Genomic DNA, 27510 nt, shown 5'->3' with positions numbered 1-27510 from the left:
GTACACACTGTGCTCACATACATATTCAAACAAATGGTCTTTGTTCTAAAACAATAATTCAAACAAGGAAACAGTGCTCAATGTCAGGTACGAGACGGAGGAACCAGTTGCGTATCGCGAACACAGGATTTTATTGATGTTGGCGGGCAAAGAAAACAATCAGGTCAAGTAGTAATATACAGTGGACATGCAGGAGTAGGGGTGTGACAAAATATCGAAATCGTGATACTTTGTATCCCAAAAGGTTATCGATATGCTCCTGTCAAGAATCGAGATATCGTTTTAAAAAAGTGTCAATTAAAGAAATTTTTTTTTAAAAAGGCTTCCATTGACGGTGCTCGATGCCCAATCCATTTAGACTGGGAACGTTCGTTCAATGAAACCCAGAGAATTCACACAGTCATTCGGTCCGATTTTCGGGGCATTTACAGGTCACTTGCTTTTCATTTTAGGACATTTACAGGTCATTTCCTGTTGAATTTGAGTCACTGCCTATTCATTTGTGTGATTCCCAGTTCACTTCCTCTTCTGTCATGCAAAATAAACAGCAAGTGACCCATAAAATACTCTAAAATCAACAGGAAGTAACTGAAAATCAACAGGTAAATGCCCTTAAATGGATCAAAATTACTCACTGCCTGGCATTGGCTGCCACTGACGGCCAAAGACGTTCAATCCGTTTGAAGTGGGAGGGATGGCAGCGAATGAACGTCTACTAGTGATGAACTCATTCCAATTCACAGCAGAAGCTTGTTTTTCTGTTTGTTAGTTTTTTTGTAGAGTATCCTAGAATGATTTCCTGACCAATGTATCGAAAATCGTTGTATCGCTATATCGTCAGATCATCGTTATCGTGAGCTTCGTATCGCGTATCGTATTTTGAGGTACCAAGAGGTTTCCACTCCTATGCAGGAGTGTGCTGAATCGCTGACGACCTAACAATAATATGTGTCTGTGCCTTACAGTGGGGCAAATAAGTATTTAGTCAACCACCAATTGTGCAAGTTCTCCTACTTGAAAAGATTAGAGAGGCCTGTAATTGTCAACATGGGTAAATCTCAATCATGAGAGACAGAATGTGGAGGAAAAAAAAAAGAAAATCACATTGTTTGATTTTTAAAGAATTTATTTCCAAATTAGAGTGGAAAATAAGTATTTGGTCACCTACAAACAAGCAAGATTTCTGGCTGTTAAAGAGGTCTAACTTCCTCTAACGAGGTCTATCGAGGCTCCACTCGTTACCTGTATAGACCCTACCCACGTGACGTCACAACTCCGGCCTCCTGACTGGTGCCGCCCAATTGTCCGTCAACACATCGTGTTTACCTGTTACGGCTACGTACATTCCTCCTATTTACGGCGTGTTTTTCTGCTCGTTAACATTAATAAATAAAATGGTGAAGGCGTGTGTGGCAGTCGGTTGCAATAACAGAGAAGATAGACGGAGAGACTTGAAGTTCTACCGGATTCCGAGAGAGCCGGAGAGGAGAGCGAGATGGGCTGCTGCAATTCGACGAGAAAACTGGGCTCCAAACGATTACCACAGATTATGTAGTAGTCATTTTATATCTGGTAAGATGCATTTAATATATATTTAGAGGGTTTTGGGCTGACAACCACAATTAAGATCATTGCTAGGCTAATCGCCGACAACATACACGTATGTATGTAGTGAGAGTGCTATCGCTAAACCATATAAACATTAAAAGCCCTAGCTCCATTGACAAATTACATGAAATACATTAAACTTGACAGTGGATGTTAGCAATAACAAAAGATTTTGAATTGAAAATTTCGTAACTCACCTTTCCAAGCACAAGATAGATTCCTGCCGAATTTTCGTGGACGAGGACCTGTTTCACCCAACCAGCAACAAAGTATTTATAAGCCTCCAAGCTCTTAAAGTTTTTCAAACTTTCGTGAGAATAGGCTGATTTTGTGTGGACAAGATAGTTGTACATATCAGGGTAGCTAGCAGATGTCAGGCAAATACAGCGGAGACAGCGGGTCGAAAAACATCGATTTAGGCATCAAATATGGATCTGGCGAATGGATAAACTGAAGCTTTTCAACATAACGCCTTTTATGCAACGCATCAAGTGAGTTTACGGCATCGGAAAGCACCGGGTCTTCCATGAAATGCATTATAAATTGCTCGATCAATTGAGACCATTGATAATACAGACACAAAATGACGGACAAGGGGGCGGAACAATACAGCGAGCACGTGATTTTGTGACCTCGGTGGGTAGGGTCTATTAATGGCACCTGTTTTAACTCATTATCGGTATAAAAGACCCCTGTCCACAATTTAGTCAGTCACACTCCAAGCTCCACTATGGCCAAGACCAAACAGTTGTCGAAGGACACCAGAGACAAAATTGTAGACCTGCACCACGCTGGGAAGACTGAATCTGCAATAGGTAAAACGCTTGGTGTAAAGAAATCAACTGTGGGAGCAATTATTAGAAAATGGAAGACATACAAGATCACTGATAATCTCCCTCGTTCTGGGTTCCATCCAAGATCTCACCCCATGGCGTCAAAATAATAGCAAGAACGGTGAGTAAAAATCCCAAAACCACACGGAGGGCCCTAGTGAATGACCTACAGAGAGCTGGAACCACAGTAACAAAGGCTACTATCAGTAACACAATGCGCCACCAGGGACTCAAATCCTGCACTGCCAGACGTGTCCCCCTGCTGAAGCCAGTACACGTACAGGCCCATCTGCGGTTCGCTAGAGAGCATTTGGATGACCCAGAAGAGGACTGGGAGAATGTGTTATGGTCAGACGAAACCAAAATAGAACTTTTTGGTAGAAACACAGGTTCTCGTGTTTGGAGGTGAAAGAATACTGAATTGCATCCGAAGAACACCATACCTACTGTGAAGCATAGGGGTGGAAACATCATGCTTTGGGGCTGTTTTTCTGCAAAGGGACCAGGACGACTGATCTGTGTAAAGGAAAGAATGAATGGGGCCATGGGAGATTTTGAGTGAAAATCTCCTTCCATCAGCAAGGGCATTGAAGATGAGACGTGGCTGGGTCTTTCAGCATGACAATGATCCCAAACACACAGCCAGGGCAACAAAGGAGTGGCTTCGTAAGAAGCATTTCAAGGTCCTGGAGTGGCCTAGCCAGTCTCCAGATCTCAACCCAATAGAAAATCTGTGGAGGGAGTTGAAAGTCCGTGTTGCCCAACAACAGCCCCAAAACATGACTGCTCTAGAGGAGATCTGCATAGAGGAATGAGCCGAAATACCAGCAAAAGTGTGTGAAAAGCTTCTGAAGAGTTGCAGAAAACGTTTGGCCTCCGTTATTGCCAACAAAGGGTACATTACAAAGTATTGATATGAAATTTTGGTATTGACCAAATACTTATTTTCCACCATGATTTGCAAGTAAATTTTTTAAAAATTAAACAATGTGATTTTCTGGTTTATTTTTCCACATTCTGTCTCTCATGGTTTCCCCACGGTGACAATTCCAGGCCTCTTTAATATTTTCAAGTGGGAGAACTTGGTTGACTAAATACTTATTTGCCCCACTGTATATACAGAACTGGTAACTGTCATGTTTTTGTTCTTTGTGACAAGTTTGTGTTCTCAGTTTTTCTTTGTGACAATTTAAGGAGCACACAGTCTTTGTGACGCTGTCTTTGTGATGCATGGCTGTGATGGAATATGCTGACAAGGGCTAGGTGAAGTTGACACTCATGTTTGAAGTTGTTTCTTGTTTTTTTTTTCCCCCTAGGAGAGAATAACATCTTACAGATCATGGTGAAAGTGGTTAAAGGTGTGCGTCCGGATCTGGGGAAGGTGTCACGTAATCGTCCGACCGCCTGCACTGGCTTTCTGAATCTAATGCAACGCTGCTGGGCAACTGATCCTGAGGCCAGACCCAGCTTCCAAGGTATGTTGTCTTGTCCAGAAGTAAATTCTTCATCATGTTTTATTCAATTTATTTAAACATACAATTTATAAATGCCTCACTACTTACAGGCAATAGGCCTACAGTGATTCATGGTACAGCTGCAGTAAGAAATAAAACCTTAAACACTTTCTCATTGATTCCTAAAAATTGACTACTGATTGATGGTTCTTCCAGAAATCACATCGGAAGCTGAAGATCTGTGCTGTAAACCTCAAGAAGAGCCCAAGACCCCAAGCTTATCATCAGAGTCGGAGCTTACCTTCTGTGACGGGCTGCCCCTTCAGCAGGTGGGTGGAGCTTACTTAAGGCTACATTAACTGTCCGCTAAAGGAAGAGTAACTACTGTATTTTTCGGACTAAAAGTCGTGCCTGATTTCACCTGGTGGGAGGGACCAAGAATAGACATACGGCCCACCAGGCTTATAAAGTACTGGGGAAAACCGTGAGGTAATTAGAGCTTAAACAACAGTTTTTTCCCCAAATACTGATACCAAGAGCACCCTTCTCATAGCCATCAGTGTGGCAAAAAACAAGAACAAATAATTCGCACCTGAGTACAAGTTGTAGGCCCAGCCAAACTCGAGAAAAAGTGAGACTTATACTTACTCATACTGCAGGTCTTAATGCACAATTTTTTTCGTGTTTTCCCAACTCGAGTGAGGCATTAACTTGACGATCTGAACGGGACAAGTCACATAGAAGTGGACCATGGGTCACTTTCGTATGTGGTTTAAATCCGATCTGGACCACATTTTTCCAGAATGCGGCGGCGGTCTGAACTGTCAAGTCTCTCAAATCGGAATTCATGCAGCAATTACGTCAGCAAAGAGCGAGAGCGGCACTCAAGACGACAGCCATGTAGCTAGGCACGTGCCGGTTACCGGTTTTACGGTTTACCGTGGTGTGAAAACATCACGGTTTCAAAACCACTAAAATTTTCCGTCAGACCGTAGTACGGTATTGGCCATTTTTCATGTGTCAAAAATGCAGCCAGAAGTGGCTTGGCGTGGCAGCGCTCACCCCTTCCCGTTTGTTGCTGTGTGTGAAAGTGATGCTATCGGCTAGACAGCCAGTGAACCCAAAAACAAATACTCCAAACATAAGGCGTACTTTTCTTCAATTTATTAAGACCCAAATCGTGGTAAGTGGAATATACAAAATGAATACATTTAAAACGTTGTACAATTGTATTTTTCCATGTGTGAGTAGCTTCAACAGATTAGCACCATGAAAAGTTCGCCAAAAACATCTTGCTCTAATCTTGAGCAACTTGAGCTCTGGCTATAACCTAAGTTATATTTATTTTGATTTTATTAAAAAAAAAAAAAAAAAAACTGATAATTTATTTTAACAATATATTCATGTTCCAATTTGCAACTATGTTCTGGAAGAAAAAAAAAAAGAAAAAAACCCTGTTCAATGGAATTTTTTTTTTTTTTTTTAACCCATACTGTACATCTCAAAAGAACACATTTTGGAGCTATATTTGCAATACCGTGAAACCGCGGTATTTTTGCCCACGGTTATCGTACCGTCAAAATCTCATACCGGCACATGCCTGGATGTAGCTATTCATTAGCCTTAGCGCCTAGCTTTTACTACGCAGGAGGCGTGCTTGACCACAGTCGTAAAAAAAAGTTCCCACTCCTAATGTCTACATCAGAGACTATATCAACATTTTGATTGTTTTAAAAGTGGCATTGGAGCAGTGCTTCTCAATTATTTTCTGTTAGAGGGACAATTTTTATTTTAGCTGCAGGCAGTATCAGCTCCTTTGCTATTGTGTGGGTTTTTTTTTTTTTTTGCACTGAGCACCTTGGTATGCTGTTTTTTTTTTTTTTTTTTTTTGCACTGAGCACCTTGAATGATGCTAACATTGCTTGCTGGTTTACTGATGTAACACTGAGAAAGCTGTGCGAATGTTGGCAATATTCGGCACGTTTTCGCTGAAAAAAAAATCAAGTGGCGTAACAATGTGATTGGGATCGAATGTCTTTAAGTGACGTCTTAATTGATTTGGGTTCCTGCTGTCCGCTGCCAACATTTTGAGACACAGTGAACAGACTGGTTTTTCTTTGTATCCCACTCCTACTGGTTTAAAAGGCAAAGCCGAACAACACATTCGCTTTGTCATATTTCCTCGATTTAGCTGTTTATATCTCCAGTTCTTTTTGCTGTGTGCTCTTGTTTGGTTCATAAATACTGCAAACACTCTGAAAATGACAGCGCCACTGCTACCCACCAAGTGGATGTGCAACTACACTTTATTCTAGTACGGCAAAAAAATATGAAGTCACATGCTTCGCCCCCAGAATCGCTCTGGCCCCACTATTTGAGAAGTACTACATTGGAGGAACTATTTTTGCGACACACTGTACCTGGAGTACGTGGAATCTAATTGAAGTTTATCATCCCCCCACAGATGAAAAAAGGCAATCAACCAGTCCGCCCAATCTCAGCCATGCTGCCTGAGAAGGAGTACAGTCTGTCCGAGCTGTTGACCCAGGTGGATTCTGGGATCTCGAGGAGCTTTGATCGATTAAAGGACGATAGCTGCCACAGCAAAGAGAACACAAAGAGGCTGTCTGGTATGTCTTCTGCGGATTCGGCCTTTTCTTCGCAAGACTCTATAACGCTTTCGCTGGAGAAGGAAAGCACCATTGGTAAGAGTTGGCCTAAAAGTCTCGTTTAAACAGAGAAGAATAGCAGCTAATAATGCATTCCTATTACATAGATTCCACTGAGGTGCACAAAAGGAAGTTATGCGACGCGATCAAAACAAATGACATTGTGAAACTGATGAAGATCCTGCAGCCGCAGGATGTTGACCTTCTCCTCGACGGCGGCGGTAGTCTACTCCATTATGCCATCACCTTGGCCAATGAAGAAGCTGTTAAGTTCCTCCTGATGAACAACTCCAATCCCAATTTTGCCAACGCGCGTGGCTCCACCCCTCTTCATCTGGCAACTGAGAAACACTTGAAACCCCTGGCGGAGCTTCTGCTCAGTCGGCGAAGTACCAACGTGAACGCCAAGGATGAAGATCAGTACACGGCCTTGCATTGGGCGGCTCAAAATGGCGACGAAGCCATGGCGCGCTTGTTGCTCGACCGGGGGGCGGCGATCAACGAGATTGACGGTCAGGGGCGCACGCCCTCTCACGTCGCCTGCCAGCACGGCCATGAAAACGTCATCCGAGTGCTGCTGAGTCGTGGCGCTGATGTTCATATCAAGGGGAAGGACAACTGGACAGCGTTGCACTTTGCCGCCTGGCAGGTAGGGTTTCTACCTTTATAAAATATTTTCATAACATTTGTGACGCTATGTCGACTGACAACTAGTTGAATGACACTTCTATATCTTGACGGGGTCTGTATCGCTTTCACCGGCACTAATTTCTGCCACACAAAAAAACTACAAATGTGCTGACTACTTTACTGCATATACCAAAACGTAGGCTACCAGGATTTACAGAATAAACATTGGCCCGGCTTTCATCTCACTGGCGTGACGCCCCCCCCAACCAAGCTTGTCATTGCTGCCGAGTTTGGGTGGGGTGGGGGGGTTAGCCACACGAAACCGCATGGTTGCTAGCGTCATATGCTATTGTTTAGCCACAACTGGATTCATGAGATTATTACTAATTTAGGGTTGCGAATCTTTTGAAATTGAACAATTTCGGTTCGGATTCCCCATTGCATGTTTCGATTCCGGTTCCCAACGATTCTCTATTCTGATTCTTTTAAGAGGCATGGTCAAAAAAATTGCATAGTTTATATTAATGTCTTAACTTCTGGATGATTTTTTAAATTACTATATGAACTTCTCAGAGCTATTTTTAACTTGTATGTAAATATCAGTCTTTTAACTTGAATGTGATGCAGTTTCTTTCCACAGGAGTACACTTTCACAAAGATGTTTATTTTTCAAAAGCTCATAGAGAAAACACACATATTCTTTTGCCATGCATGTTCCTCAGCTGGGAACTACGACGAAGCATTAGTATAAATTCTTCTACTGATTATAATTTGATGATCTTTTAATACTGTTGATTTTAACGGAGGAGGCAACGCCGGTACGTAAAGTACGTAGCTGCTTATACAGGCTATATAGACTGAGAAGTCTACTGCTTTAAAATGGCGGCTGTTTACTAACGCTGGCAGGTCTGTCATTTTGCATCTAGTTCTATATACATGTGATATCTACCGTAGCCCGACGTAATAATATGACTTATTCTTGTACTATTCCATCCATCCATCATCTACTGCTTAATCCGGGGTCGGGTCGCGGGGACGGCAGAAGACAGACGTCATTTATTGTATCACTTACCTGGTTCTGACTGGTTAGAGGACCGGCACAGCATGTCAAATACGCTGTACTCAGCAATGCATTTGGCTAGAGCTGAAACGAATACTCGAGCAACTCGGGTAACTCGAGTTTAAAAACTGATCCGAGTAATTTTATTCACCTCGAGGATTCGTTGAATTTTGCCAGCTCTAAGCATCACGTAATTTTAATGCAGGACAACACGCTGACGTCACGTGCGTAGAGGAAGAAGCAATAAAAAAATAAAAAACTTACTGCAGCCGACAGCCGCTACAAACTACGCCGACGTTGCTAAAAACTATGTCCGCATGATGCTAGTGTGGTAGCAGGTAGTGTCCGATGCGTCTCATAGATGTCGCATGCATTTAGGACGAGATGCGAAATGACAGACTCGGCCGCGTCTGAGCAGCGTTAGTAAACAGCCGCCATCTTTAAGCAGTAGACTTCTCATCGCTAATAAATATAACGTTACTGTCACTCGCTCACGTAACGTTAGCCCTTCGGAGAGCTAGGTTTCTATTGATTATGACCACTGTCGATGCGTGGCTAACCTGTCTTACATACAGGCTTTATTTAATCTGTAAAAACACAGCGCTGTAGAATGATGAGGGTGTAAAATTAAAACATAATAAAGCTAACTGTAAGTTTTAGCTTAGTAGTCATTGCTGAATAAAACACCAAGTAGCATTGGTCCCTAATGTGCTCCAATACAGTAGGTGCCATACATTTATTTTGAACACAGCAAAAACTCAAAATCCTATCAGTACTTACAGTTTAGACTAACTTAAAACTTAACTAGAACTTAAAAATAGCTTGACACAAATGGAAATTCAATTGACACACGTGGGGAAAACACGTAGCTTTCAAGTGATGTGTGTTATAAGCATAATTACATTTTTAGGTAAGAAATCTGTTTTTTTTTAATAAGCTCTAGAAGTTTTTTGAGTGAAAGCAGTGATTTTTTTTCTAGTCACATCTGAGATGCAATTGTTGGCTGTTTTCAACAATGTACATCGAAAATAAAGACCTTGATTGACTGAAAATGGTTCAATATTGGATTTTTTCCTCATGTATATTTGTAATTGCTCTTTACCTTAGGAAAAAAAAAAAGTTTTATCCGATTACACGATTAATCGATAGAATTTTCAGTTGATTACTGGATTACTAAAATATTCGATAGCTGCAGCCCTACATTTGGCACTCGTATTCCATGAAGTCGGAGGTATAAAATCATATTGATCGTGCAGCCACCTTTGCATGATATAGTTGTGTTGCAAATGTTGCACTGAGCTGACTGGTCTTTTTTTTTTTTTTTTTGTTGTAAAGTTGAGCCAAACTTTTGAGCGCAGCCGCATCGTGTACATGGTTGTAATCAAGCTTCAATGCACAGACACGTGCTTCTTCTTCGTAGTTTTCGGCAGCAATTTTCTTTCGCTCGGCGGTCAGGGCATCGAAACATGGACTCGAAATGTAACATTTCGAACAGTTCCAGGAGCATCGGAGTGTTAGAACTGGATCCCATCGATGCCCAATCCTAATTATTTGTAGTAGTTGAATGCTTACTTGTTGTAGTAGAATGGTTAGTAGTAGTATGCTTGCTTGTTGTAGCAGTAATACACATACATGACTAGGGATGGGAATCGAAATCCGATTCCAATTCAGAACCGGTTCCCAGTGTTTCGAGGCCTCGACATCACAATGAAAAAGCCTTAACGATCCCTTTAACGATCCCTAAAGACGCATATTGCGTCGTGACGTGTCTTGTTGTCCAGACGCATCAAACTAGCATGGCGGCAAGAACCACTCGCTCCAAAGTTTGGCTACACTTCACCAGGAAAAAGGGTGAAAATGAAAGGTTACGATAGTTTAGCACGAGCGTTGCCGCCGTAAACATAACAATGACGTAGGTTCGAACGCTCGAAAGTGTGTCTTCACTTCACGAGGAAAAATTACAACAAAGCGACTTGCAGTCATTGCGAGATGGAAATAACTGCATCGGGAGGGAATAGGCTGCACTGTCCTCACCGAGACGCTAAGGCTCAGTCCTGGCTATACAGCTAGCTAAACTCCCAAATGACGATGCAGAAGACGTTGGTATAATTTGCTGACTTTATTCAACCATCACTTGAAACTAAAATAGAAATTAAACAAATCAATTTCGTCCCCAATAACAAACAGGTTCGCATCAACGTAAATCAGTGATGATTAGCTGCTAACACAATCATAACAAACAGTTAGCATGCGTTCGCTAGCATTAGCACATCGTTTAAACCACTACACAACTGGATTTAAGTGTCCGATCGCGAGTGGAAACACACAACAACAACAACACAGAAGATGATACATACAGGCGTTGGCTCTGTGGATATTTTACAAACATTAACAAAGAACGTAGGCTCGTGGCAGTGTTTCCCTTCCTCACTAACTCGCTCACTGGCTTGGATGCGGCATTTCTTCTTCTTCACGCTCTTCTTCGCGTGAGGAAGTGCAAGGGCGCCACCACTTAAGCGTGAAAGCGCCATAAAAACTAAAAGGCATGCATTTCAATATACTGGTAAATAAAAACAGGGGTCCCCAAACTACAGCCCGCGGCTCCATATTTGGTCCGGCCCCCTGAACAATGCCAGAGAGCATTTTGAATTTTTTGTGTTTTTTTTCTCCCTCAGTAGTGTTATTTATTTCCTGGCCTTTTTCAGTGAATAACTCAGAGAGGGTTATTTGGTTATTATCCATTTAATTAATAGTGCTATTATTATTCATTATTATTATATTATTATTATTTTTATTTTATTTACTTTTGTTCCGTGAAGAATCCACAGAGGGTTATTTGATTGTGGCTTTCTGAAAAACAATAATTTTTTTACATTTCGCACTCCTGCAGTCGTCACACTTTTTCTGTTACAAACTGACCCCGGCCTCTCATCAGAGAAGGGAAAAGTTATTTGGCCCTCACAGGAAAAAGTTTGGGGACATTGCCAAAGGCAGAACAACAACCTATATGCCAAAATATACCAATATTTTTTTTATTTCTATTAGAAAAATGTTTCAGTAAAATGTTACACATTCTTGTGCATTTGCCACTTATTGCCACAGTTAACATTGAGGCTTTAGGCCTCTTTTGACATCGTTGTGAGTTTGTAAGGTTGTGACTTCTGATTAAACAAACTTGATGCCAATCAAAATGTTTGTTCTTCTTTTTCCCGAAATTAGAATCGATAAGAGAATCGATAAAGAATCGAATCGTTAAGCAATAGCGATAATGGAATCGGAATCGTAAAAATCGTATCAATTCCCATCCCTATACATGACGTACTGTATATGTTAGGAAATGCATCTTATCTCTGCAAACTTAGTTTACGAAGCCTATAGAGTCCTGGCAATCTGGATGAAGACAAAGACCTAATCTAGTCATTGGATGATTGGTGGAGGGCGGGACATCTGTTGTAAATAAATACAGAATCAAAACAACTTTTAAGGTCTGAAAACTTTTAAAATGGGAAAATCTCAGCTCAACCATTGACAACAGTGTTAGACGTATTTCCAAAAAACATCTTTCTTTAATGTCTATTGGTATATTAGGTGAATTTAATGAATAATTGAAGTGCACAGCTTTTATATTGCTGCTTTTAATTCTTACACCTTTATTTGCAGGGTCATCTGGGAATCGTGAAACTGCTGATAAAGCAGGCAGGCGCCGACGTCAACGCCCAGACTGCGGACGGTCGCGCACCGCTGCATTTAGCCTCCCAGAGGGGGCATTACCGAGTGGCCCGAATCCTCATCGAATTTAAGGCAGACGTTCACATGAAAACTTCAGAGTTAAACACGCCCTTGCATATAGCGGCAGAAACCGGTCACACCAGCACATCCCGCCTCCTGATCAAACACCACGCGGATATCCATGCCGAGAACAGCCAAGGATTTACGCCTCTCCACTTGGCCTCCCGGCGGGGCCACCTCACCACGGTCAAAATGTTAATAGAAGAGGGCGCCGATCCTAAAAAACTCACCTGCGCCCAACTCTGTCCGTACCGCCTGGCGGCAGACGGCGGACATTGCGCAGTTTTGGAAGAACTACTCCTTCACTGTCCAGACACGGGCGCGCTGCCAGACGAGCTCGGCCAGTTGCGGCTGGCGGACGATGGGGCATGCATGCTAGAGGACCCCAGAGACTTCATTAGCCAAAGCTTGCCGCCGCCTGAGCCCGAAAAGCCGCAAGGGGCCAAGTTACTCCAGAGGAGAGTCGTCATTCTCAAATTGACGGAGCATAATGACAGCCCGCAGATAAGCGCTTCACAGTGTGCGTCAGCTTTGTGTTAACAGGAGCAAACCTATTAATAAAACTGTATGGGAAAAAAAGAAGAAAGAAATATTTGAATTAATTGCTGATAACCATCTGGTGCTTCACAGATGGGAAATCAATGGAGTAGAATATACTAAACACCTGCTGTTTTAGCATTTTTAGAATAGCTTCCATGTAAATATGTTTATTTATGACTTAGAATTTTACTTTTTGTACCCATTTTTTACTCTGCAAGCATATTGATTTTGGTTAGATGAACTTCTGATACGAAAGCACAGTTTTGTGGACCTTTTACCTGATAGCGGAGCACAAAATTTGTTTTTGAGCTATTCTTGATATTAAGGTTTGAAATGGTTCTTTACTTGTTACATAATAGTGCTACATCATGGAAACTATTAAAATATGTTTAACCTTTATTTAGATTTTGGACTTTCTTTTCACCTGGGTTGCATGTTTATTTAAAGTGCCTGTGACACCATAAAAAAATTTAAATAGCATAATTATGTGAATTAAAATCATTTTGAGACGATTCGACACACAACAATTAGTAAAAGCGCAGATGACGAGAAATGAGTCTTTCAATCTGCTGTTTAGCCCCGCCTGTCATTGTAGCACTCTAGCGCCTCCATTTGGATGATGACATCGGCTGATTTCAGCTGATTTAGAATTCAGCCTATTGAGGGGGAAGATTCAGAACGAGGAAAATGCGACCGGGAGCAGCAAAATATCATTGTTTTTATCTCCAATATTTTACATAATATTCTTTTTATCTAAGTATTTTTCCCTCATTGTTTTTATCTCCAATATTTTTATATAATATTCTTTTTATCTAAGTATTTTTCCCCAACTGCTAAATAAATTGTATGGTCATGACAAAAATCAGTCTTGTGCTAAATGTAATATGAAATATTTAAAATGCATTTATTCAGTGCGACAGGGCTAAATTACTGCTTAATGGTCAAAACTGCCGGCTTCTTAAACCTCCCAAATGGTATTTTATGCCACCGGAGTTAGTCCGGCTTTTGTCATTTCCCTGCCTTGGCTTCAAAGACTGAGGAAAGATCGTAAACAAAACAGGAGGCGTGAGAGCTAGGCGACAGGCTAACTCAAACTGAGCGCCTCTTCCTAGTCTCTTCCTCGCCTTTCCAAAACGAAAAATCACACAAAACTACCCAGACTAATGTTACATGTGGTGGCTGGGGTGACTGTCTGCACCGATCGGCCAGCCCCCGGCGGCGAGCAAGTTTCGGTTTGTCGTTCTGCTGCGGCCCGGGCAGGTAGGCAGTGCTCGTCGCCGGGGACGCAAAGGGTAATGAATGCCGAAAATGGCGCATTTTCGATGGACAAACCAGCCAACGTCTGGGCGCGTTGTTGCCAGGGCCAAAGCCGAGTATAGCACGCTCTTGGCGGGCACGCGAAGAGGACCAAGGGGGATGGAAGTTACACAGTCGAGAACCGGAGACGAGTGGGGGCTCCCCGGGCCCAAGCCTAGGATAGTGCTCTATAGGTGGGGAACGCCTTTATCGGCCGGCAACCATAGTGCGCGACAAGCCGCCTCGTCTGCCGGGTGGCCTCGGTGGACAGGGAGCATTTTCACCCACAAAATGCAAGCCACCTCCTGATTAAAACATTTGCCATGATCCCAGTATTTGACATAACATAAAACACATAGCTTACTCACTTAGTCCTCCGTCCTATGGTCTCTTGATTGTCGGACTTTGCGTTGAACATGATCTTTGGGAAATCCAAAAAGCCTCACACCAGTCTCCCTGGTGTAGCAACAAAAGCCTGCAGCACATTGGGCTGTCGTGACGCAAAAAATAAATTAATCCGCAAAATCAGCTGAATCCGCAGTCCTTCTGCAAAATGGCTGTATTGTGAAGATGATTAGTCCACTGACATCACATTCGCCTTCTTTCTCCAGACTCAAATAAGGAAGTCACTTATTTTCATGGCGTGGGATTCAAAAAATTGAATAAAGATATCGATCGCCTTCACACACATCCAAGAGGTCCATTTCATTCAGGAGCATAAAATACTGCATGTAATATGAAATAAACATACTTTTTTTTCAGGAACGCTGCCACACAAGAAAAAAGTACAAATGTGCTGACTGCTTTTCAGCATAGGTCCTATTCATTATAAAGAAGTCAATGCGAACTCTTTGGCGCAAATTCTGCAAAGATGGCAGGGCAACAAAAGAGTTTTGTCCAAGGAGACAAAAAAATAGAAACGGAGGCTACCAGGCCATCTAAGAATAAACATTGGCCGGGCTTCCCTTACACTAACTCCTCTGCGAGTCAGTTGCTACGGTAAAAAATCAAATGTTTATTTTCAACGTCGTCATATAATTATGTTTAGCCACAACTGGATTCATTACCTCATCAATATTTATCCTTCACACAACCGCTAGAAACAGAAATTTTGTTTAACTGCAGGCGACCTGGAGATCAGGATTTTACCATACTGTGCACTGGTCCCAGTGCTTAATTTGTAAATAATAACGTGCCGGGACACAAAGTACATATGACAGCACAGGGATGACGAGATTGGCACAGGCCCCGGAACATACGCAGAAAATGGTGCTGAAAACAACATGCAACTACCCAACTGCCTCAATTTCAGATAATATCAATGGCATAAATGTTATGACAATTTACAATTATTTAGGCTGTACTCTGCACAGCACAGGCAATTGCCCACATAACAACAGATGAGACTTACGATACACAGTCAGCAATTACTTTCTCAACAGGTCTAATTTGTAAAACAAAACAAAAAAACCCCAGAGATTTCAATAAATAACACAAACCCATTCTTTTGCCAGTTACATCTCCCCCATTGTTGTTCAGTTGTATTGATTTGAGATTGTTGATTTCATCTTTTTCCATAGTATTTTATTCATTCATCCACAAAAGTCATTTGAACTTTTTGGAGCAAATACTGCTATTAAAATATGATTGATCAAAATTAAATACAAAGCCTAAAATTGATTTTATTTTATTTTTTTAATACTCTATACTCAGTTTGTTTATGTATTTTTGTTACTATCCTCCATCAACCAGGAAGTAGCTAGATGGAAAAAGAAAAACCCACTAGCAAAAAGTCCCTTTTTTTAAAATCAAGAGTGGTATCTTGTTTCAGGCGTCTCAAAAGTTTGTTCTCACAACTTCTATCACCGCCCGCTTGTGTAAAACAATAATCATCCTTGACATGAGGCCAAGTTGACATTTCTGCCTCCTCATCTTGAGAGGAATCACAGCGTTGTCTCTTCTCCAGACCCCACAGATCACGTTAAGGTTGGCAAGCACCATGGGAACTGCCCCCGAGGAGGATCACATGATTAAGAAATGAGGGAGGGTGCTGACGTTCTACCTGCAATTGCGGCCTTTTGACTAGAATGTGTCATCACAAAAAAAACTTCTTATCCCACACAGCCTGGGGAGTTGGCACTTGTAACCCGAGGCTTGCTTTAGGGTGGCAAATGCTTAATTCTCATGTCAATAGAGCTCAGCTTTTAAAAAGGCTGAAATTGTGTAACTTGAAGCCTCTGTTTCTGTGGAAAATTGGCAGTTGATTAAAACAGCTCAGGTTATGTGCTGTAGTGTGTAGCTAGATGTTGCCCAAATGCAGCTTCTGTCTTTTAAAAAAAATGTTCATGTTAATTTAAAAACACATTACAATGTACAATACAGTGGACCCTCATGATACGAGAACCTCACTTTATGAGTTTTTTTTTTAATGATACGAGCATCGTCACAAGGGAAAATGAGTCTATTATGCAGGCAAATGTTCACTATACGAACGCCGGAAAAGACTCTCTCTCTCTCGCTTGTTCTCTAGGGTACATACGAGCATATCGCATTAACCACTTGCCGCTGGTTCTTGTTGTCTCTGGCCATGTTTTTTCTATAGCCTGCATGTGAAAGCCTTAAATAATAATTTGAAATCCTCAAATTTAGAATAACTTTACCATTACAAACCTAGTTACTCTGCATATACAGTGGGGTAAATATGTATTTAGTCAACCACTAATAGTGCAAGTTCTCCCACTTGAAAATATTAGAGAGGCCTCTAATTGTCAATATGAGTAAACCTCAACCATGAGAGACAGAATTTGGAAAAAAAAAACAGAAAATCACATTGTTTGATTTTTAAATAATTTATTTGCAAATCATGGTGGAAAATAAGTATTTGGTCAATACCAAAAGTTCATCTCAATACTTTGTTATGTACCCTTTGTTGGCAATAACAGAGCCCATTACGTTTTCTGTAACTCTTCACAAGCTTTTCACACACTGTTGCTGGTATTTTGGCCCATTCCTCCATGCAGATCTCCTCTAGAGCAGTGATTTTTTTTGGGGCTGTCGTTGGGCAACACGGACTTTCAACTCCCTCCTTACCCCGTGGCGTCAAAATGATAACAAGAACGGTGAGCAAAAATCCCAGAACCACACGGGGGTACCTAGTGAATGACCTACAGAGAGCTGGGACCACAGTAGCAAAGGCTACTATCAGTAACACAATGCGCCGCCAGGGACTCAAATCCTGCACTGCCAGACGTGTCCTCCTGCTGAAGAAAGTACACGTCCAGGCCCGTCTGCGGTTCGCTAGGGAGCATTTAGATGATCCAGAAGAGGACTGGGAGAATGTGTTATGGTCAGATGAAACCAAAAAAAGAACTTTTTGGTAGAAACACAGGTTCTCGTGTTTGGAGGAAAAAGAATACTGAATTGCACCATACCCACTGTGAAGCATGGGGGTGGAAACGTCATGCTTTGGGGCTGTTTTTCTGCATAGGGACAAGGACGACTGATCTGTGTAAAGGAAAGAATGAATGGGGCCATGTATCGAGAGATTTTGAGTGAAAATCTCCTTCCATCAGCAAGGGCATTGAAGATGCAACGTGGCTGGGTCTTTCAGCATGACAATGATCCCAAACACACAGCCAGGGAAACAAAGGAGTGGCTTCGTAAGAAGCATTTCAAGGTCCTGGAGTGGCCTAGGCAGTCTCCAGATCTCAACCCCAAAGAAAATCTGTGGAGGGAGTTGAAAGTCCGTGTTTCCCAACGACAGCCCCAAACCATCAATGGTCTAGAGGAGATCTGCATGGAGGAATGGGTCAAAATACCAGCAACAGTGTGTGAAAAGCTTGTGAAGAGTTACAGAAAACTTTTGGGCTCCGTTATTGCCAACAAAGGGTACATACAGTGCCTTGCAAAAGCATTCGGCCCCCTTGAACCTTGCAACCTTTCGCCACATTTCAGGCTTCAAACATAAAGATAAAAAATTTAAATTTTTTGTCAAGAATCAACAACAAATGGGACACAATCGTGAAGTGGGACAAAATATATTGGATAATTTAAACTTTTTTAACAAATAAAAAACTGAAAAGTGGGGCGTGCAATATTATTCGGCCCCCTTGCGTTATTACTTTGTAGTGCCACCTATTGCTCCAATTACAGCTGCAAGTCGCTTGGGGTATGTTTCTATCAGTTTTGCACATCGAGAGACTGACATTCTTGCCCATTCTTCCTTGCCAAACAGCTCGAGCTCAGTGAGGTTGGATGGAGAGTGTTTGTGAACAGCAGTCTTCAGGTCTTTCCACAGATTCTCGATTGGATTCAGGTCTGGACTTTGACTTGGCCATTCTAACACCTGGATACGTTTATTTTTGAACCATTCCATTGTAGATTTGGCTTTATGTTTTGGATCATTGTCCTGTTGTCTCTTTTTTGCTCTAATTACTGGTGCACATTGTACATAAACAAGGACCCAAACGGGACTAATCATAGCTGCCTGCAAAAATCAATTATTAAATTCGTTGGAAACTAATTCATGAATCGATTAAACTGATTAAGCTGATTATAAAGCGTACCTGACTATAAGCCGCTACCTACCAAATTCGACTCGAAAACGCCATTTGTTGTGTTTGTAGATAAGCGGACTATACTGGACTGTCTCAGAAAATTAGAATACACAATATTCTAATTTTTTGAGACAGTCCTGTGTATATATACAGGACTGTCTCAGGAAATTAGAATATTGTGTATTCTAATTTCCTGAGACAGTCCTGTATATATACAGATTATATTAGAATATTGTGTATTCTAATTTCCTGAGACAGTCCTGTATATATACACAGGACTGTCTCAAAAAATTAGAATATTGTGTATTCTAATTTTCTGAGACAGTCCAGTATACCCTACCCACCGACGTCACAAAGCTACGTGCTCGCTGTGTGGTTCCGCCCACTTGTCCGTCATTTTGTCTCTGTATTAGCATTGTTTTCAATTGATCGAGGAATTTAAAATGCATTTCATGGAAGACCCGGTGCTTTCTGATGCCGTAAACTCACTGGATGTGTTGCATAAAAGGCGTTATGTGGAAAAGCTTCGTTCTATACAGTCGCCAGATCCATATTTGATGCCCAAATCGATGTTTTTCGACCCACTGTCTTCGCCCTGTCTGCCTGACATCTGCTACGCTGATATTTACAATTATCTTGTCCACACAAAATCAGCCTATTCTCACGAAAATTTGAAAAACTTCAAGAGCTTGGAGGCTTATAAATACTTCATTGCTGGTTGGGTGAAACAGGTCCTCGTCCACGAAAATTCGGCAGGAATCTATCTTGTGCTTGGAAAGGTGAGTTACGAAATTTTCAATTCAAAATCTTTTGTTATTGCTAACATCCACTGTCAAGTCTAATGTATTTCATGTCGTTTGTCAATGGAGTTAGGGCTTTTAATGTTTATATGGTTTAGCGATAGCACTCTCACTACATACATACGTGTATGTTGTCGGCGATTAGCCTAGCAATGATCTTAATTGTGGTTATTTGTCAGCCCCGTAGACGAGGCCAGTTTCTTTCACTTGGTACCAGCTAAATATTATTCAAAAAATAACGATGGTGGAAGAAAGGGAAGTCACAAACATCTTGAATTTGAAACTATGCCGTATTACGTCGTATGTTGTCGGCGATTAGCCTCGCAATGATGTTAATTGTGGTTATTTGTCAGCCCCGTAGACGAGGCCAGTTTCTTCCACTTGGTACCAGCTAAATATTATTCAAAAAATAACGATGGTGGAAGAAAGGGAAGTCACAAACATCTTGAATTTGAAACTATGTCGTACTACGTTGTATGTTGTCGGCGATTAGCCTCGCAATGATCGTAATTGTGGTTATTTGTCAGCCCAAAACCCTCTAAGTATATCTTAAATGCATCTTACCGGATATAAAATGACTACTACATAGTCTGTGGTGATTTTTTGGTGACCAGTTTTCACGTTGAATTGCAGCCGTCCATTTCGCTCTCTTTGGATCCCTCGGAATACGGTAAAACTTCAAGTCTCTCCTTCCATCTTCTCTGTTAGTGCAACCAACAGCCACACACGCCTTCACCATTTTGATTATTAATGTTAAGGAGCAGAAAAACACGCCGTAAATAGGAGAAATGTACGAAGCCGTAACAGGTTAACACTATGTTTTGACAGACAAGTGGGCAGTACCATTCAGGAGAGCGGAGTTGTGACGTCACGTGGGTAGGGTCTATACTGGACTATAAGCCCCAGCTGTCCTCACTGTATTATGTGATATTTACACCAAAATATATTAATCGGTAACACTATTTGACAGTGGTATCATGAGACTGCCGTACGAACCACTATGAAACAATTGACTGCAAGGCTTCATTACTTCGAGAAGCTTCATTTGGCCATCACTGTTCCTTTGGGGGAGACAGTCGACCTCTGATGCCACCTGATGTGAACACGGTTTTCGTCCAACATGCCTCCTAGCATGCATTGTAGCGCTACAGATGTCAATAACAATCAAAATTCATGTTCTGTGCTAATTATTTCTTCAGTTACTGTTCCAGTTGTTTCTTTAATTGGTAGTTATGGTATTTCGTAACACTTTATTTGACAATATTGCCACAAAACCCATTAGACAATCATAATTATGACATGAGACTGTCATGAGCATTAATGAATGCGTATGACAGATGTCATTAAATGTTGTCTTGCAAATTATCTCACTTTTGAATGGATGTAAAGGATCCAACTGGACATAAATGGAGTTAATAACAAAATTTGCTGGATGACACTTAATGACATCTGTCATATGCATTAATTAATGCCCATGATAGTGTCATGTCATAATTATGACAGTCTTATGACGCCGCTGTCAAATAAAGTGTTTCCTATTAACCCAAATAAATCAACAAATAAGCTGCAGTGGACTATAAGCTGCAGGATTCAAAATGAGGGGGAAAAAGTAGCGGTTTATAGTGCAAAAATTGCGGTAGTTGTTGCAGCTTTAATAAATAATAAAATGCACTGTTTTGTCGCAGTCATATTAGTATTTAAAATTTGCCCAAAAATTTGCACCAGTATCTCCCATATTTAGGTGTGACCTATACGAGGGTCAAATTAAAATATCTACATTTTTAACCACAAACTAAGAGTGCGACCTATCTGCCAAAACAACCTATACCGATAATGTTTTGGGTTATTTTGCCCCCATTTTTTTGTCACCTTTAAATGTTTTTTCTTCAAATGAGATACAATGGCTTAAATAGTAACAAAAAAGAAAAACAGTAAGCCAAGTTATGCGCCTGTTGCAGGTTCCTGAATAAATTGAGATCTCAGTGAACGCTGTGAGCTGTTTCCCATCCCAATCTTTACCCCTCCTTTTCATTTATTTTAACCTCACGGAACAAGCTAAACAAGATCTGGGAGCCTGCCTCATAAGATGCAAGGCATGCAACAACATGTGCCGGTCTCCTTCAGGCGAGCGCACACAGACGTGGGCGTCCTCAAGCAACATTGATGGAATACATGATGTGTGGACTGTTTCCTCAGTCTTGCACAACGACAATAAAGTTTCATCTTGGCCCACAGGGTGAAAGGTTAATACATGATTTGAAATTAAGTTAGAAATGAAAATGAAATTGTTTTCTAGTGTATTGATGTCACAATGATTAATGTTGCTTCATGAATGTTTCCTGGAAATGTTTTGAGATTAGAATTGTGAGGATAAAGTCCACACAGGGGCGGGAAGAGCCACAGTGAGGTCACTGCATGGTAAACAATGTGCGTGTTCTGTGTCAACACATGCACTTTGCCAATATAACAGGAGTGCATTCATCACTTTGGCACCATGGGAATTAAAGATAAGAAATAAGCAGGGGAGGAGTAGAGCTCTGGAAAGATGTGCCAGTCTTTTGAATTGTTGACATAATTAGCTTAAGTAAAAGCTATTTTAAGTATCAGCACTTAGTTACTAAACTAACAGCAAGGCAAGGAAAATTTATTTGTATTGCGCAATTTTCTTTTTTTTTTTTTTTTTTTTAACCTGCCCTGTTCAGCTGCTTGACACGGAGAATGGGAATATGAGAGTTCTATTGGTCTGAAAAGTTTTAATGTATCACATGGGAGTATATCATAGATTATTTATTATGTTTAATTTATTAGGAGAAAGCAGCGAGCAGGAAGGAGGTAAGGGGGTAAAGAAAGGAAAACAGAAAAGGACAGACAGAAGAGAAGAACAAACAACAACAAATTCATTAAACACCTGCACTAAATATGAATATGCTATCGTATGCTCATTGTATTTCCGGGGGACACCATGTGGGGGGCCTGATGACTGAGGAGAAAAAGGAGGAAGGAGAGTCAGGATGAGATGTGATTAGGTGGGGTGGAGCGTACGCAAATCAGCAATGTGAGGTGTCGAACCCGGTATTATTATGTGAATCACTTGAAAGTATGGATATGTGGACATCCTATTCTATGCTGCCTGATCGCTAATCCTGGCACTGATGTTTTCTCTAATTGAGTGTGTCCAATTGCAACTGCTCATGTGTGAATCCCATCAGACGTGTGATAGTCCTGCGGACAAGTTGAAATGCTGCGCATGGGCCACCCCAGGGCCATAGTCCCTCCCCAGCCTATCGGGGGGTGGGCGAGGCGAGTTAATTCAAGGCAATTCAACACAAAGTGCTTTACATCACATACAATCCAAAATCACCAGTGATACAAAAAAAAAAAAAAAAAAAAAAAACATTAAATTAAGACAATTAAAAACAATTACAACATGAAATAGAAATAGAACCAAAAGATGAACTTTTATTTTTCATGAGCTTTCTCGGGATTAAATAACAGACATGTTAGATTTAGCAGAACACGTTGACACAGGAAATTCGGACTCTGAGCACGTGTCTTACAAAACACAGCGGTTTATCGCGAGAGGAAGCTCATGCAGAAGCTCAGCAATCGCTGCCATGTTGCCACGGTGGGAAGGAAGGAGCAATAGCTTGAATCCAGAGCCATGTAGCTTGAGTCGCTCAACTCAAACCCTGCCATGTTCACGCCCGCCCACCAAGTTTGATGAGCCAATGACAGATAAAATTATTTAATGTGGTACAAGGGGAACAAGAGTGCATGAATGAAATAAAAAGTGAAATAAATAAATAAATAAATCATGAAACAAATAAATAAAATGTAAATAAATAAATAAGTATTGGAATAAATAAATATATATTGGAATAAAAAAATAAATGTTGAAATAATTATTAAAAATTGTAATAAATAAATAAACATTTAGATGAATAAATGTTTGAATAAATAAATATATATTGGAATAAAAAATAAATGTTGAAATAATTAAACAAAATTTTTTATAAACAAAAATTGAAATCATGAATATAAATTCAAATAAATAAAAAGTTAAATATATAAATAAAAAGTGAAATAAATATAAATTGAAATAATTAAATAACAATTGAAATAAATGTTGAAATCTATATTGAAATAGAAGCATTTTAATGACACATGTAATAATTTAAGTGTAAAGTAAGTGTTTTTTTTTTTTTTTTTAAACAGTTTCACAAAGTAATTCTTCAAAATCAGATGGGTCTTGTTTCTCAACTATGAATGCTGTATCTTGCAGTCATCTGCTTGATGATTTACTGCCCTCTAGTGGAACTTCCGTTCAAACCGGGCCACATCATTTTATGTATGCAATGACTTCGTTTCTCGCTAAAATAAAGATCAAATAAAATTTCCTCAATGAAAGATCGAGCACTCCAGAAAGCAGAGAATATGTACTGTTTTTTGTTTGTTTGTTTGTTTGTTATTACCAAAAATTTCCCAAAACAAAAATGTAAACTTTTTTCCCATGAAAATAAATGAAAAATAAACAATAAAGGAAAAAAAAAAAAAAAAAAAAAAAAAATATCGACAGTTTTATTTTTTATTCAAGAAAAGATAAATACACATTTCCCCCTCGTTTTTACTAAAAATATGAAATAAATTAGAAAAAACAAATAAAAAATAAAGAGTAGCTGTTAAGAGGCCTAAAAAAGGATTTGGGCAATTTTTAGGTCAACAATGTCTTTAAACGAGTCATCGCCTGTCAAAAAAGTTGTTGATTAATTCAAGGGCGTAGGTTTGGTCTTAATATTGTTAGGGACGATATAACGGCATAACCTGCATGTACACTTTTTTTCTGGGAACGGGACATTAATAAGACCAAACATATTCGGTGAATGGGGTCAGGGTTACATTTCTCACCAATATGAACCTAATTAATTCATAGGCTAAATGATTAATGCAAAATAAATCTGTACTGACTGATATTAACTTTCACCCTGCAAATTTATAACGTCTTAATCTGATAATTTTTGTTAAATCTAGTCAAATATTTTTCTCCATCTTTTTTTTAAGCGTTAAAGTCTAGTTAAAAGATTAATGCGTCAGATTCTCCCATTTACATTTAGTAAATATTACTACTTGTTCGTAATGAGCCCATACATCTAAAAGTTGGTCATTTTTCACCTAAAAAAAAAAAAATTCTTTCAAATAATGTTTTGAACTATATTCTTGAATTAAGAACATTTCTGTTAAACAACTTTTTCTTTTAAGATTAAATATACAAACTTTTTGCTTAAAATAAGTCTGTTAAGCTAATTTTCAGTTTGTTTTTCTTATTTCAAGAAATCTCAGTGAGGAAAGTCGACTTGAAGCACTGTAGCAGTAGCAAAATTAGAGGAGTGTTCCCCACCTTAACAACACTGACGTCTTTTTACATTACTTACAGTGGCTGCTGCTGGCGAAAAAAACTTCTAATCTCCCTCGTCTTTGAAGGGGCGGGGGAGGCGGCATGTTTTATTTCTGTTGGGCTGTGAATGCGTGTGTGTGTGTGTTGGGGGTGGGGGGTCCAAGTCATCAGCCAATCAAACGTGCGTTTGAGGGGAAAAAAATGGACTGGGACATTCAGCGAGTGAAAAGGGGTCAGTCTAAGTGTGAACATAATGAAGCTACTGTAATTCACTTAATAATGATAGTATCAATTCTATCCTTACAACATACAGAAAGACAATCTAAATGACCTATAAAACTGAAGTCATTATATAATGCAAATAAGGTTGCTTAAAAGTTGGTAGGGATAATTTTAGCATCCTGAAAAGTTGGTAGTGTTATGTCGCTATGCAGATCTACGCCCTTGGATGAATTATTTGTGTCCATTATTCCTTTCTGTAAAATGTTATAGTATTCAAACTTCACACATTTTTTTGTTCTTCGTGAGCGGGAAAAAAAAAGATTTCTGTAATGCTCATTTTTAGCCACAAGATGTCGCAAACTTCATGACAAAATCAATATGAGCCACATTACTGCCATATTTTTGTGCCTTTCAATTAAGCGAATTTTTTTTTATTTTAGAAAAATTGAGCCAAAGACATTCCAGATTTTCATTATGAATCATGTATCTACTCTTCGCTGTACTTTAAAAACGTATTTTATCTGTTCAAATGCAACAAGTGTTCGTTTCTCTCAATCGTGCACGTAACTCGCCACTTTTGACGTAAAAACCCGAACAGAAAACAAGACAATACAGTCTCAACAAAATAACTCTCTGTTAACTACTACTATCGTACTAAAAGATGAAGTAGTATAATTTGTACAAATCTAGAGGTCATTTCAACACCGAATCCCCCATGAGGATGCACATGACGACACTCGTAGGGCATACCATGTTGCTTTGCGTTCTGCGTTAAAAAGTAATTGTTACAAGCAGTAACTACATTGAAAAGTAAAATCCATACGGTAATTTCGTATTATTATCAATCACGTTAATATAGCTATAGTTTTTAATTTAGCCTTTTTCGCCATTGTTTTAGAGAAACTGTTTCGTTCACCCCTTGAGCTAAACTAGTGGAACATTCCAGTGAGAAGCAAGCGGTTTCTTTCTGCTAAAGTGTTTTGGGATTTGCCGTGACGCGTGGTGGCTGTCTGACGTTTTTGGTGACTTCCAAACAAAAGAGCGTCACATTGTGGCGCGACAAAAGCGACAACAAGAGAAAGAACTGTGTCTAAAGATAAGAGGGACTCGGTGACACTTGCTGGGTAAGAAATATTTGTGTTTATCAACGCCGAATAGCGGTCACGAATCATCCAGATGCATCCACTCAGGGGGAGGATGCTAGGTCATAAAGCTTAACTTATTATTGTAAACTCGATTTAGTCGTAATTATATGGAAGCATGCCTTCAACTGATTTGTTTATAAATCGACCAACATCTTGACGTCGACGAGGAATGTGATCTGATGTGAAATAAGACGACCGACGTAATCGTTTCCTTGCTAATGCAATTACAACGTGGTGGAGCGTTGTTGTGTTGTTTTTCCTGGTCTATAAAGGTGATATCTGGTGTGTTAATCTAGCGATTTCCCCTTAAATTGATTCATAATAATGTATTAAGTCGTTGCAAAAAAAAAAAAAAAAAAAAAAAACAATGCAATTTGTACAGTTGGTCATTTAATAGTTTTAATTTATTTTATTCAGTAAACTAATCCCTTACAGACCAGGGTCAGGCCACAAATAACATTTGGTTTACAAGTGTGGCATACATAAGACAAAAATAAATACTGAAAATAAAATCAATGAAAACAGAAATACTGTGTGTTTAGGACCCCCCCAATAACAATCTAGAGGTGTTTAGTTTTTTGAGGGAAACAATCTTCGGCAACGATTAGTGCTGCAACAATTAATCGAGTAATTGCAATTAAATTTTGCTGCTTCAAGTATTAGTTTAATTAAAGTGGCATTGTAATGGTTTGTTTTGAAAGTGTTTACATTTAGTTTTATTGATTTTTGGTCGATGCACTGCCCTCTAGTGGCGACATTGAATATGACATAACTCATTTCACATGGCTGAATCCAGCTGCTCCCTGCTAAGACCAAAAGTTTTTGTTTGAGCTAATTTTTTTTAATGTATTCGTAATTTAGTTTATAGGTCTATTTTGCCGTGTTTTTGTGTTTGAATCATTTGTTGAGAGCATTGTAAAAAAAAAAAAAAAAAAAAAAAAAGTTTTTTTTAAATTAGCATTTTATAGCATTTAAGCTAGCGGACGTTTGCTATGTAAGTTAGCCAATTGTTCTTTTGTTGTACTTAGGTCCTCATTTATTTATTTATTTTTATACTGTTTGAGGCTTGAGCTAAGGTATTTGAATTTTTAATGTTCCTTATCCAATTACTCGATTACTCGAACTAATTAGTTCATCGAGTAATCGACCACTTAAATAATCGATAGCTGCAGTCCTAGCAATGGTAATTGTCCAGTTTATTGAAACCGGGAGTACTAGCAGTGAATGCTCATTTTTCAGTGCTATTGACAGTGCTAGACTTCCTATCCAGAACTAGACTCCCAGTTGAAATAGATAACCGTTGCATATGAACGAGAACGTAACTCGGCGTGTTGATATGTGTTTGTTTGGTTAATACAGATGTTTTTGATCAATCAAGTATTTTTGTGAAATGTCCTATATTAAGATATGGACATTTGTGGTTTATAGTCAGATGAGGCTTATTCCGTTAATATGATTTTTTCCCCCGATGTTTTCTGAATTTTGGGCAGTGTGGCTTTCAGTTAGTAGCGCTTTA

The 27510-nt window shown here is 39.8% G+C and overlaps 2 protein-coding genes across 3 annotated transcripts in view; both read left to right on the top strand.

The window, feature by feature from the left end:
- The window catches only part of ripk4 (receptor-interacting serine-threonine kinase 4), a 42269-nt gene extending 29287 nt beyond the window's left edge, over nt 1-12982 (top strand). The window contains exons 5-9 of the mRNA XM_057820921.1: nt 3758-3916; nt 4112-4224; nt 6360-6600; nt 6672-7213; nt 11915-12982. Coding sequence (XP_057676904.1) covers nt 3758-3916; nt 4112-4224; nt 6360-6600; nt 6672-7213; nt 11915-12583 — 1724 coding nt within the window. The 3' untranslated portion in view covers nt 12584-12982. The remainder of the gene's footprint in view (nt 1-3757; nt 3917-4111; nt 4225-6359; nt 6601-6671; nt 7214-11914) is intronic.
- Nucleotides 12983-25824: 12842 nt separating this feature from the next.
- The window catches only part of c18h21orf91 (chromosome 18 C21orf91 homolog), a 40009-nt gene continuing 38323 nt past the window's right edge, over nt 25825-27510 (top strand). For both annotated transcript variants that reach the window (XR_009061332.1, XM_057820892.1), the window contains exon 1: nt 25825-25973. The gene's annotated coding sequence lies outside the window, so the exon portion shown is untranslated. The remainder of the gene's footprint in view (nt 25974-27510) is intronic.

This window comes from Corythoichthys intestinalis, chromosome 18 (genome assembly GCF_030265065.1).
Source record: "Corythoichthys intestinalis isolate RoL2023-P3 chromosome 18, ASM3026506v1, whole genome shotgun sequence".
Classification (NCBI taxonomy): Eukaryota; Metazoa; Chordata; class Actinopteri; order Syngnathiformes; family Syngnathidae; genus Corythoichthys; species Corythoichthys intestinalis.
Note: the sequence above shows the minus strand (reverse complement) of the source record. Positions and strands in the feature narration are given on the sequence as shown.